Source organism: Drosophila arizonae, chromosome 2 (assembly GCF_054131065.1).
Source record: "Drosophila arizonae isolate 15081-1271.41 chromosome 2, UAZ_ARI_1.0, whole genome shotgun sequence".
NCBI lineage: Eukaryota > Metazoa > Arthropoda > Insecta > Diptera > Drosophilidae > Drosophila > Drosophila arizonae.
The window spans coordinates 16,060,830-16,073,681 of record NC_142922.1 but is presented as its reverse complement, the minus strand read 5'-3'; the positions used below and the strand labels follow the sequence as shown (position 1 = coordinate 16,073,681).

The 12,852-nt window shown below is 37.2% G+C and overlaps 5 protein-coding genes across 10 annotated transcripts; all 5 read left to right on the top strand.

The window, feature by feature from the left end:
- Nucleotides 1-90: 90 nt before the first annotated feature.
- On the top strand, nt 91-2,149 carry CHKov2 (CHK domain ov2). 4 transcript variants are annotated; one of them, XM_089476505.1, is made up of 5 exons: nt 91-345; nt 413-915; nt 1,062-1,425; nt 1,511-1,702; nt 2,010-2,149. In XM_089476505.1, exons 1-4 carry the CDS (start codon nt 171-173, stop codon nt 1,699-1,701), a joined length of 1,233 nt encoding a protein of 410 aa, XP_089332631.1. In that variant the 5' UTR covers nt 91-170; the 3' UTR covers nt 1,702; nt 2,010-2,149. The 4 variants fall into 4 exon arrangements, with proteins under 4 accessions (XP_089332631.1, XP_089332629.1, XP_089332630.1 ...); XM_089476503.1 differs by having other exon boundaries at nt 1,999-2,138; XM_089476504.1 differs by having other exon boundaries at nt 1,993-2,131.
- On the top strand, nt 2,059-3,877 carry LOC108608803 (uncharacterized). 2 transcript variants are annotated; one of them, XM_018000374.2, is made up of 3 exons: nt 2,059-2,266; nt 2,343-3,209; nt 3,272-3,877. In XM_018000374.2, exons 1-3 carry the CDS (start codon nt 2,059-2,061, stop codon nt 3,472-3,474), a joined length of 1,278 nt encoding a protein of 425 aa, XP_017855863.1. In that variant the 3' UTR covers nt 3,475-3,877. The 2 variants fall into 2 exon arrangements, with proteins under 2 accessions (XP_017855863.1, XP_089332627.1); XM_089476501.1 differs by having other exon boundaries at nt 2,136-2,266; nt 2,347-3,209.
- Nucleotides 3,878-5,314: 1,437 nt separating this feature from the next.
- LOC108608821 (uncharacterized) lies at nt 5,315-7,036 on the top strand. Its single transcript, XM_018000398.2, has 4 exons — nt 5,315-5,717; nt 5,774-6,267; nt 6,333-6,699; nt 6,772-7,036. Exons 1-4 carry the CDS (start codon nt 5,519-5,521, stop codon nt 6,966-6,968), a joined length of 1,257 nt encoding a protein of 418 aa, XP_017855887.1. The 5' UTR covers nt 5,315-5,518; the 3' UTR covers nt 6,969-7,036.
- A 1,861-nt stretch (nt 7,037-8,897) lies between these two features.
- On the top strand, nt 8,898-10,722 carry LOC108620914 (uncharacterized). 2 transcript variants are annotated; one of them, XM_089468558.1, is made up of 5 exons: nt 8,898-9,257; nt 9,315-9,646; nt 9,704-9,808; nt 9,864-10,230; nt 10,297-10,722. In XM_089468558.1, the coding sequence occupies exons 1-5, from the start codon at nt 9,059-9,061 to the stop codon at nt 10,491-10,493; spliced, it is 1,200 nt and encodes a 399-aa protein (XP_089324684.1). In that variant the 5' UTR covers nt 8,898-9,058; the 3' UTR covers nt 10,494-10,722. The 2 variants fall into 2 exon arrangements, with proteins under 2 accessions (XP_089324684.1, XP_017873436.1); XM_018017947.2 differs by having other exon boundaries at nt 8,899-9,257; nt 9,315-9,808.
- Nucleotides 10,723-10,867: 145 nt separating this feature from the next.
- On the top strand, nt 10,868-12,667 carry LOC108608826 (uncharacterized). The gene is made up of 4 exons (XM_018000412.2): nt 10,868-11,183; nt 11,244-11,737; nt 11,805-12,171; nt 12,236-12,667. Exons 1-4 carry the CDS (start codon nt 10,985-10,987, stop codon nt 12,427-12,429), a joined length of 1,254 nt encoding a protein of 417 aa, XP_017855901.1. The 5' UTR covers nt 10,868-10,984; the 3' UTR covers nt 12,430-12,667.
- The last annotated feature ends 185 nt before the right edge of the window (nt 12,668-12,852 follow it).

Sequence of the window (12,852 nt, the reverse complement as noted above, 5' to 3'; positions counted from 1 at the left end):
TTCCATTAAGCTGAGAAATATTTATGAGCAGAAGTTCGATCTCTTTAGAGCTTTTATCAGATGTAGTCTCTATTAAACGCTGAACAAAAGAGCTTTCGCTCAGTTGCGACTTGAGCTTTGGAAGTATTACACACAATCGCATCCAAACGATCCACATATCGAAATAACAAATGTCGACTGTAACTGCACCGGAATGGGTAAACCAACAGCTTTTCAGTGATTTACTGAAACAGAATTACGCAGATTTTGATACAATACAAAAATTTGAGTGCACTTCAGCGATCAGTGGAGGGGAAAACTACTTGACGATTGTGTTGAGAATCAGCATTGAGATGCGACTGAGAGGTGGGTCAGTGACGCATACATACATATAGACAATATATTTACATATGTACAATATATTTACCACCAGATGACAGCAGCAAAGCGGAGAGTTACATACTGAAAATTCCATTGGTCAATGATCGTGGCGATGAGCACGACTTTCATGAATTGTTTATCGCTGAGGCTGATATGTACGAGCGTTTGGTGCCCGAGCTCGAGCAGTTGTATGCCAAGCATACAGAGCTCTCTGTGAGATTCAAGCCGGCTCATCTGAAGTTCATCGAGAACCCGCCCAACTGTGACTATATATTGATGGAAGACTTGCGCTCGCAGGGCTACATAAATCTCGAGCGTATGATAGGCCTGGGACAAACGGAAATCAAGGCCGTGCTTAAGAAATTAGCCCAATGGCATGCAGCCTCCGCTCAAAGAGTCGTCGAGCTGGGCGACTATGAAGAAACCTATCAGAAAAGTTATATGTCAGAGGAGTGCCTAAAATGGATCGAGCAATCGAATATAACATTCAATGTGCCCTTTTTGGAGTGCATGCAGCAGTATTACGAGCTAGAGCCTGGTCAACAGCAGTTGATAGTGAGTAAAGAAGATGTACAAATTTATAAAATATGTACATTTATAATTTTATAAATTATATATAGTGTTCTCTGATCAACGATTATTAATCTTAAAGGAATTCAAAGATTAGTTCAGTGCCAAATATTCATTGCTAATTATTTCAGACCAATTACACGGATCGCCTGACAGACCTGTATTTGGATTTTGGTCGTGTAAACAAATCCGAGTTTAATGTGCTTAATCATGGAGATTTCTGGTGCAATAATTTCCTCTTTCAACTGAATGCAGGCGAGATCAAGGATATTTGCTTTGTGGATTTTCAATTGCCAAAATATGGTACACCGGCTCACGACTTGTTCTGTTTGTTGATGACAACACCTAATATACACATTAAACTGGAGAAATTCGATGATTTCATAGAGTATTATTACGAAGAGCTTATTGCCCATCTGAAGCTGTTCAAGTATGCTAAGAAAATGCCGACATTGACGGAATTACATGAGAATCTACGACGGCACAGTCTCTGGGGTCTGTACATTGTACCAAAAAGGATATAGTTATTATCATTGTTTTATTTTTATATTTTGTACCATTCCATTCCATTTAATTTTAGCATTTGTATGCGCTCAACGAATGCTTCCCGTAACGCTGTTTCCCCCCAGTCCTGACTCAAATGTTGCGAATTTTATGGGCGACTCAGAGACGGCTTTGGACTTTAAGCGTAAAATGTTCACAAATCCCAGCTTTGTGAAGCAAATTAAGCTTATATTACCTTGGCTTATTCAAAGAGGCTATGTTAACTAAGGTAAAGCTCAATTAGAAATTAAAATCTTCTTTTATAGTAAACTGTGAAGTAAAAATAATAAAATAATATTAACTAAATGCAGTATACCTACATTTTTAGCACAAATAAACTGGTTTATTCATAGTTAACATTAACGTTACAAGCTAATTACTTCTTTTTTATTTGGTAAATTTATAGCTTAAGAGTAAATATAATAGAATTTGCATTATTTGTTAAGTACTTACATTGCATTGTAACTGTGAGAGCTTTAAGCTCTCTCATATGCTATAAACGGTAATCAGCTCTATTAGTTTCAGTTCTTCCACAGAAGTCACATTGACGACTACTGATTTGTCTTTGTTTGAAAATCTTGAAAAATGTCGTCGAGTAGTCAAACAACCACAACAAATGATACAAGTGTCGAGATACCCGAATGGGTGAAGGCGGAACTTTTTGAGCAGTTGTTGAAGGATACATTGAAAGACTTTCGAAATATCCGATCATTTAAGGCGATGCCTGGCACAAAACCCGGTGATAATTATGCAACGGTTATGCTACGTATAGAACTTGAAGTGCAACTAAAAGGTCAGTGAGATTTACAGCTAAGATCTATAATCAAAAGAAAGGCTCTGAATCAAATGTATATACATAATCTTTCAAGATAGCACAGTAAAATCCGTTTCGTACATGCTAAAAGTACCACTAACATCTGAAGAATATCATTCAACTTGTGGAAAGAACAAGTTCAGCGTGTTCGACATCGAACGGGACATGTTCATGATATATGTGGAAGAGTTCAAGCAGCTCTATCGCGATGTTGGCTTAGAGGTTGACTTTGGGGCCAGGTGCTATAAACTCGATACACCGAATGAACATGTACTGCTAGAGGATCTACGAGCTAGGGGATTCCAGTCAGTTATTCGTAAGGCAGGAATCGATGAGGAACATACAATATCAGTGCTAACTAAGCTGGCTCAGTGGCATGCCGCTTCTGCTGTTCGAGTGGATAGGAAGGGTGCCTATCCTAAACATATAAGTGATGGTATGTTCAATGATGATGGTAAAAGGTTGATAAGTAAATTGACAGATAATATGGTCCCATACATACTGGATACCCTTACGACAATTGACGGGCATGAGGTGTACTATGACGATATAAAAAACTTGGCCGGTCACATTACAGACAAAATTTTACAAGTGGGTGTCACTGATCCAGAAGAGTTCAATGTATTAAACCACTCTGATTGCTGGCTGAGTAACATTATGTTTCGCTATGATAGAGAATCGGAAAAACTGTTAGACTCTTATCTAGTTGACTATCAAATATGTAAATATGGAACCGTCGCCATCGACTTGATTTCTTTCCTGTTATCATCCACTAAACTGGAAATCAAAGTAAATAAATTTGATTACTTCGTCAAGCAGTATTACGATCAGCTGATAAAGCACCTGAAGTTGTTGAGCTACAATAAAAATTTTCCGAGTCTAATAGACATACATAAATCCCTGTTGAAGAACGGAATATGGGGTAAGTTTTCGTATGCCGAATATGGTTTTATAAAATGCTTTCATGTGTTTTGTCTTTTACAGGGTATATGGCGGTGTGTGATGTGATGGCTGCAAGTTTGCTGGAAGAAACGGAATCAGCCAGCTTTGATAACTTATTTTCCGATTCGCCAGAGGCCGACGCATTCAGAACCCTCTTATACAACGGCAAGACCTACAAGGAGCACTTAAAGATTGTGCTGCCTTGGCTACACAATCGAGGTGCTCTTCAAAAAGAGACAATATAAACAATTTCCATTCAGTATAAGTGATTTATTTCAAGAACTTCGTCGAAGATATACAAATACAATGATTAAAGCACTAACTTACACATTATTGATATATATATATATATATATATATATATATATATATATATATATATATATATATATATATATATATATATCGTCGCGTCAAAGGCTTCGATTTGAATCGGTGCAAGCCAAATGGCTCAAAGGAAATTCAATGCATGATCTGTCTGCGTAGATTTATCAAACTGCGCGAGTTAAAATCCCATCCCATATATATATATATATATATATATATATATATATATATTTATTTTTTTTTTTTCTGCTTAAGTTTAATTCATTGAATTGATTGGATTCATCAAATTATAATAAATAACAATTAATTTGAAAGACAATATTTTCAGATTTTCCACTCGCCACTGAATATACGTAAAAGGGGTATTTCACTATGAAAAATTGAGAATATTTGCAAATTTTCGAGTTTATTTTATGACGCGCAACGCAATAAGGATATTATTTTTTAAACAATCTTAAGAGAAAATATTCACTGTACTATTTAATAGTTCTGGGAAACAGTGGAATATTAATGTTTTTCCGACTGGCCCTCTACTCTATGGGGCAGATAGCAGTGTAGATGCTTAGTCTCTAGCAGCAGGGCGCACAGTAATTAATGTTAGCTAGTGTGTTAATAATGTTAGTTTCAATGCAATGCACACATATGTACGTGCATTCATATCTGGTTGACTATCAAATGTGCAAATATGGAAGTGTTGCAATTGATTTAATTTATTTTCTGTTATCAGTGCCGAAGTTGAAGATAAGAATAAACAAATTTGATTTGATTCAAATAGTCTTATGACCAGCTAATAAAGCACGTGGAGCTATTGAGTTACAGGAAAAGGCTGTCTTGTCTAAGAATTAATATATTCAGAATTAATATATTGTGAAACTTTAAACTTTTTTGAAATTAATATCAAAATAAAAGATGAAAATAAAAATATGTTTGTCTATTAGATCAAATAGAATTCAAATTATTCCAGTTGATGATTACAAAATTGAGATGCATTGATTCAATATTCTTAAGGATCGGTAAATTTAGAAACAAAAATAGATTAACATTTCTTTGTCGAATTTTAAATTTATATACAACTCAACATCATATTGTTGTCTAAAAAGTATGAATGAAGTTCTTATACACTTGGTCAATGGACCTCTTGCCAGTAATATATAGATACTTTGATTTCTTATCTTATCTTTATTTGCTGCGGTTTATTGAATTAAGCCTGTCAGTTGTCAAATATATTGATAACTTACTTTGTGGCTCTAAAAATATCTATGTATTTATTATCTCTAATATTCCGTGTAATTGTTATTTCACAATCATAGCTAATCGAGCTAAAGTTGCAAACCAATTAAATTTAAGCAAACATCGCTCTATGTAATGATGAAATGGAAGGGCATATAGTAGTAATTTAAATTTGTATGAAAGTAAGTTTACAGATTATTTATACTCTCGGACAAGTATTGAGCTATTAGCCCATTGACTTACTATATTATTGTACCCCATTAAATCTATTAAGATTAACTTTAATTTGTTATGATAACAAACTGTATATGGAACATCTAATCATGGGAAAAGTTGAAGAAAAAATTCTTTGGGCTTAGGGAACTATCAATGAATATGAATATAGAGCCAAGAGAAGTATTAGATAGTTGCAAGAAACAATCAGTAGTCACGAAAGCTCTCCGAAAGTTCTAAGCAACTTCATTCAATGTATTTCACTAGCTCTTGTTTTCAGAGAGTCAAAAAGCTTCGGTTTGTGTATTTTGTTGTTATATTGTTCTGGTATTACTTGTTGCGCTCTTCAAATTTTTGGTTCATATGGAGCAGTTGAGGCTTACATTTGGAGGCGAGCAGCCGTATAAATAAACGCTGCGCAAAAACTATTGGATCATTAGAAGCGCGCTGTTAGCTACGGGAAACACAACTACGCAACGACCGTTGAATTGATTTGATTATCTCAATTATATCATTGGAATGTCGAGTGAATCAAAGCCCGACCCCCCCGCCAGCAATGTACCCGACTGGGTGCAGCCCGAACTGTTTGTAGATGTGCTAAAAGAAACAGTCGAAGGCTTCTCCAAAATCAAGAACTTCAAGGCCAACAGCGGCTCAGCAGCAGGTGAAAACTATGCGACGATCATGTTGCGTGTCAACATAGATGTCGAGCTGGAGGGTATGTAGGCACAGCAATCTACTTATCTGAAAGCTCAATATGTGACACTATTTTAGATGGTAAAGAGAAGTCAATATCGTTTATGCTGAAGCTGCCACTTCAATCAGATATGTACAAGCAGATGTTGGAGGCAAACAACATTTTTGAAACAGAGTTCATCATGTACAAGACGATTGTGCCTGAATTGGAACAAATCTATCGGGATGTTGGTGTGGAAGTGAAGTTTGGTGCCAAGGCTTACGAGCTGAAGGGCGCCAAGTCCGATTATATTCTGCTCGAAGATCTGGCACCTAAGGGCTTCAAGAACACCAATCGCACCGAGGGTTTGGATCAAGCACACACAGAATGCGCCCTCAAAAGACTCTCGATGTGGCATGCCGCATCCATGGTGCGTGTGGCCACCAAGGGTGACTATCCAGATAACGTAACATGTGGCTTCTACAAGGAGGAACTGCGTCCAACTATGGATGCGATGAATAAAAGCCTTTCGCAAAGCTTTCTGAAGGCTTGCAAGCAATACGAGGGAAACGAGGAGTACATAGACCAAATAGTAAGTGAATCAAATTGATATACTTAACAAGAGGATGTATTGCTTTATTAATAGATATTTCTTAGATAGAGTTGCTGCCCAAAGTAACGGATGAAATATTCAAAGTGGTTAAAGTCGATTCGCAGCATTTGAATGTGCTCAACCATGGAGACTTCTGGAGTAACAATATGATGTTCTCGCACGATTCCTTTGGCAAGATTAAGGACATATGTTTGGTGGATTTCCAATTACCTAAATGGGGCTGCGTTGCGCAAGATCTTTATTATTTCCTTATATCCTCGACCAAGTTAGAGGATAAGCTCACAAAATTCGATCACTACATTAAGTTCTATCACGATAATCTACTGGAAAATCTGAAGACACTGAAGTATTCCAAGAATGTGCCCACATTGCGTGACTTGCATATAACACTCTTTAAGTACGGCTTCTGGGGTGAGCATTTGATGATGGTTCATTATATAACTTTTACTATGAAAATAAATTGTTTTATTATTCCTTTCATAGGATACCTGACCGCCACAGGTGTGATGACCGCTGTTTTGGTCGACCCCACGGATGCGGCTAACCTGGACAACTTTCTCAGTGACAGCACAGAGGGCGCAGACTTCAAGACTCTGCTATATAACAATGCTCGCTACCGCAAACATATCCAGGAAATTCTACCTTGGTTGCACAATCGTGGCGCACTACAAGGATTTTAAAAAGTCTCTTATCACATGTACTTGATAAAAATATCAAAGCAAACAAAAATACACATTTTTGATTTGTATTTATCGGTATTATCAATTCTGCTGCGTCACAACTATTAATTATAATAATAGCTGTATCATTGTGACCAATGAAATTATTGTGTTCTGATAAGAAATTTGCACAAATTGTAATAAATTTTGTTCTGTGTTTGGTTAGAAAAACTGGTTTTCATTGGAGTTCCTAAGTCAATCAACGATGCAAATTGCAAGAGAATATTCTATAATTAGATGTCTCACATTTTACTTAAAAGCTCATCTAAAAGCTTGCCGAATAGAAGCATCGGATGAAAATGAAACAGCACGAATCAACGTTTGATCTCTCAATAAGTATAATTATTATTACACTTACCCCGTTAAACATGTGAGCTCAATAAATACTAGATTTATTTTACTGTATGTAACGGGAAAATTAAAAAAAAATGTATTTACTAACCCTACATAGTGTAAATATAATCCTTTTAAGAGTAGCACTTCATTTACTTATATCCCCTCAAACTACAAAAATCTCAATAAGTTTGACAATTAACTACTGCAGTAATACTATATGCGGATTCCCAGAACCATTAACTGCTCCCTTCACATCACTTTGGCAAAAACCCATTTGTGTTTGCTTAAAGATTTTGTCACCACACGGGCAGAAAACCACAGCAAATAATTTAAATACCGAAGTACCCAAATGAATAAAAAGCCAATCTGAAAGAGAAATAATAATAAATATATACAACTATAAGTACATTTTTCTATTTGTACCCATTATATTTCGGATATGTTCCTAAGGCCGTTGCCAGCTAGATATTAGTAAATATTTTTGCTTTTATATTGCTATAGCGACTTAGAACCGATATTTCTATTTCAATTTTTAATTTCAATTAATTTCACTATTCGTTATTAATACAGATATATATAAATAGGCCTCTTCTTCTTAGATATTTATGACATATGGCATATGCGATAACAGAAACGATATTAAATTTACAATCTATTGTTGATAATGAGGCAGGATCATCAATCTTTAGATCGCCATCGTCTAATCTTATTTTTTTTTTTTTAACATTTTTCAAGAGATTTTTAATTTTATATAAAGCTCAAATTCTTTCAAATTAAAAATTGAATTTTTGATTTGTAATATGAAACATCTATTTACTATTCCTCACTAACAATTGGAATACGCCCATTTGAGCTTCGACGTCCATTAGTTACTTTCCAAACATGGATATTAATTAGTATTGATAACGTGGTAGGGCGATTTAGCAACAACTCGGGAATTAAGCTAGTAAGCTAATAAGTCTTGGTCTGTTCCAATAGGTATTGACGTTTATCATTGACACTGAAAGGCAATTAAAGTTCAAGTTAAGTTCATGTAAACTTGGCATGATAATAAACGTAATCAGCCTCGAGCACCATTCACAATGGGCGCACTAATAACCATAGCTAAACGGGGTCAATGAACCGTCTACTAATATTCCAGCGCCAAATGCATCGACAGAGAGTTCCAAGAAAGCACTCAAACATCGAAAGCTCTCTTTAATTCCCGAATAACGTTCTCAGAGACTGTAGAAAAGCTTTAGTATTTGCATTTTGTTGTTTTTATACCCGGAACTTGTTAAGAATCTAAAAGTCAGGGTATAACTGATTTGGGCAATTGCATCCAATTGCACTGCATGCAGAAGATAATGGTTGGTAGAGACATTACGTGAATATTTCGTCGATCAGGACAACGAGCTGAGTCGGTATATAGGCCTATACCGATCTGTTATAGGTACTACAATCAAATATATAGTCTCCTTTCTCGATGTAGGTATAAGATAGTGGGGTACTCCCGACAACTGCACTTTTATTTGCTTTATGAGTAGTAGTTGCACTCTGCTCACTTTTCGATTCAGATAGTATGTTTTGAGCATTTGAGCGTACATTTGGAGCGAAAGACAGTATAAATAATCGCTGCGTTCAACTATTGGAATATTAGAAAGGCGCTTTTAACTGCTGCCACAACGGTGCAACGCCCGTGTTATTAGTTTTATAAACTCAATCATCTAGCTGGAATGTCGACAGAACCAAAGGCCGATCCGACAGCCAGCAATGTGCCCGACTGGGTGCAGCCCGACCTATTTGAGGATGTTCTGAAGGAGACGGTGCAAGGCTTCTCCAAAATCAAGAGTTTTAAAGTCATCAGAGGGTCGGCAGCAGGAGAAAACTATACTACTATAATGTTTCGACTGCATATTGTTGTCGAATTGGAGGGTATGTCAGTTGTTCGATTCACTTGACTTAAAACCTCATTACGTGAAAGCTTTGCAGATGGTAAGGAGAAACTAGTTTCGTACATGCTCAAGGTACCGCATCAGATGGAGATCTTTCAGAAGTTTATGGAGATTAACAACATCTTTGTCAACGAATTCGACATGTACAAGACGATTGTGCCTGAGCTGGAGCAAATCTATCGGGATGCTGGTATAGAGGTGAAATTTGGTGCCAACGCATATGAGCTGAAGGGAGTCCAGTCTGATTATGTACTGCTTGAGGATCTAGCACCTAAGGGCTTCAGGAATACCAATCGCATTGATGGCCTGGATCAGGACCATGTTGAGTGTGCTCTCAAAAGGCTGGCGATGTGGCATGCCGCATCCATGGTACGTGTAGCTACCAAGGGTGACTATCCCGATTACATAGTGCGTTCCTACTACAAGAAAGAACTGATTCCCATTCTAACTGACGTCAATACAAGTCTTGCCCAAAACTTTCTTAAAGCGTGTAGGAAGTACGAAAACAATGAGGAGTACATAGACAAAATAGTAAGGAAATGAATTTATTATTAGCTGCCTGCTGCTCATAACTATATTCTATCAGGTTGAGTTGGTACCCAAAATAACTGAAGAAATATTCAAAATGGCAGTGGTCGACACAAACTTCTTGAATGTCCTAAACCATGGTGACTTTTGGAGTAACAATATGATGTACTCTTACGACTGCTTTGGCAAAATCAAGGACCTTATGTTGGTGGATTTCCAAGTTCCGAAGTGGGGCAGTGTCGCACAGGATCTGATATATTTCCTGATATCGTCGACCAAATTCGACGATAAGCTTACCAAATTTGACAGCAACATCAAGTTTTATTATGACAATCTAGTTGAGAATCTGAACATATTAAAGTACTCCAGAAGCATGCCTCTACTACGCGAGCTGCACATAACGATCTACAAGTACGGCTTCTGGGGTGAGTTGATAGTGATTATATCTAGTCTATTTCTGGTATCAAATAAATATAACTACTATTTTCCAGGTTACTTGACCGCCACTGGCGCAATGAGCACCGTTCTAGTGGACTCTACGGATACGGCCAGTTTTGAGAACTTTCTCAGCGACTCCACGGAGGGCACCGATTTCAAGAACCTGCTTTATACTAATTCACGATATCTGAAACATATTCAGGCCGTGTTGCCCTGGTTGCTTAATCGTGGTGCACTTCAGGGATTCTAACCAGTGCTCTGTCTATGAAAAAAGGTTTTTATGAATCACTTAGCCCCACTGTCAGGCTTTAAATTAAAGTGTTGTACTTAAATATGAAATTTACAAGGTATTTCTGATGATTTAGTTTCCAATTTTGCCTTTTTCAAAGAACGTAAATTATAAAAACCGATGATCAAAATATACCTGTTGTACAGAAACATTTTCTTGGATGGGTTCAGCGTAAAAATTCTACTTTGGTATTTGAGAGCCAAACCTTAAACTACGATTGCCTCGCCAATGAGACGAATGAGAAGAGAGCGCAATAATTGTTTACGAAAGAGCGCACTACGTACACAAACTTTTTATAGAGAGATCTGAAAGCTTTCTATCTATAAAGCGAGCAAAAAAGCTTTTGCATTATTAGAAGTTCGTCGGCAAGCATCAGAAGCATAGCAGCAGAAGCCGAGATACAGATACCATTCATTTTTTGTCGCTTGAACTAAATAAATAATAATAATAAAATGCCCGATGACGTTAAAACCAATACTGCGAACAGCACAGTTCCCGACTGGGTGCAACCGGATGCATTTGTGGATCTCCTAAAGAGCTCTGTCAAAGGATTTTCGAGAATAAAGAACTTCAAGGTCAGCAGCGGAGTTGGAGCTGGCGAGAACTATTCGACAGTCATGTTGCGCGTGAGCATTGATGTGGAGTTGGAGGGTAACTCAATTGATAAGCGATCATAAGTGGTCCATATAAGTATGCCTATGTATATTTCAGATGGCACCGAAAGGCCTGTATCCTACATGCTGAAAGTGCCGCATGAGGCGGAATTGTTTAAGATGTTGATGCGGCAGCACAATATGTTTGATGTAGAGCGCAATATGTACAACATCTATGTGCCTGAAATGGAGCAACTGTATCGTGATGCTGGAGTGGACATTAAGTTCGGTGCTCAGGCCTATTCGGTGAAGGGTGCCACAACTGAGTATATACTGCTCGAGGATCTGTCGCCTAGAGGATTCAAGAACAGCAATCGCTTGGAGGGCCTGGATCAGGTACATACAGAGGCTGCTCTGCAAAGGCTAGCCATGTGGCATGCCGCATCCGCAGTGCGTGCGGCCATCAAAGGCGCCTATCCGGATCAGGTTCTAATGGGCTTCTATAAGGAGGAGAACAAAATTATGATGTGCGAGATGAACAAGCAAATGACTTCGAATTTCCTCAATTGCTGTGTCACTTACGACGGCCATGAAGAATACTTGGAGCAAGTGGTAAATATTGTCTACGTCTGTACCGTTCAAAATTTTCTCACTATCTTGTTTTCGTTTTCTCATCTAGCGAGCCCTGCAGCCCAGGGCCACCGAAGAGATTTTTAAGAGGTCCAAGCCCGATCCCAACGAATTCAATGCACTAAATCATGGTGACTTTTGGAGCAATAATATTATGTACTCCCATGATTCCTTTGGCAAAATCAAGGAGACATATCTAATAGATTTTCAACTACCCAAATTCGGCACGGTCGCACAGGACTTGTATTACTTTCTCCTGTCCTCGACTAAATTCGAGGACAAGCTGACTAAGTTCGATTACTATGTGAAGTTCTATCATGAAAATCTGTTGGAAAATCTTAAACTACTCAAGTATCCGAAAACCCTGCCCACCTTATGTGATTTACACATATCGCTCTTCAAACATGGACTTTGGGGTTTGTATTATTATTTTCAATTACTAAGCTCTTCCTAACTAAATTAACTGTAATCTATTTGTAGGATTCTATACAGCCATATCTGTTATGAGTGGCATTTTGCTTGATCCCACTGAATCAGCCAGGGCTGAACACTTTGCCAGTGATTCAGTTGAGGCCCAAGACTTCAAGAACTTGCTCTATTCCAATGCACGCTATCGCAAGCATATCCAGGTAGTAATGCCCTGGCTATTTAATCGTGGTGCTCTAGAGCTGTAATTGGTAACGTAAGACAGGCGTCAGTTCAACTGAACTGTGTTGCACCTTATCAGCAATTGATTAATTCAAGTATTATTAACTTGATAGTGGTCTCCCACGATGATAAAGTTCCATGTTGTGTAATATATATAGAAAACTAATAAATATGTGTACTTTTTATGTAATTTTAACTAACCTATGATCTATACAAGGAATATATTTTTGAGATGAAAATAAAGAACTTTTAGCATGCAAATAACGAACTCAGCAAATTCAAAGAGAATCAGATACAGATAAAATAAAAAAATAAAAACATTCATTGATGTATGTTTATTTACATTTTTCAATAAGATGAAATTACACTTGTAAGATGATTGAAAAATGTGTAAAAATATATGTGATAGAAATTCTAAAAGCTGGTATTATTTGAAAGTATATTTCATA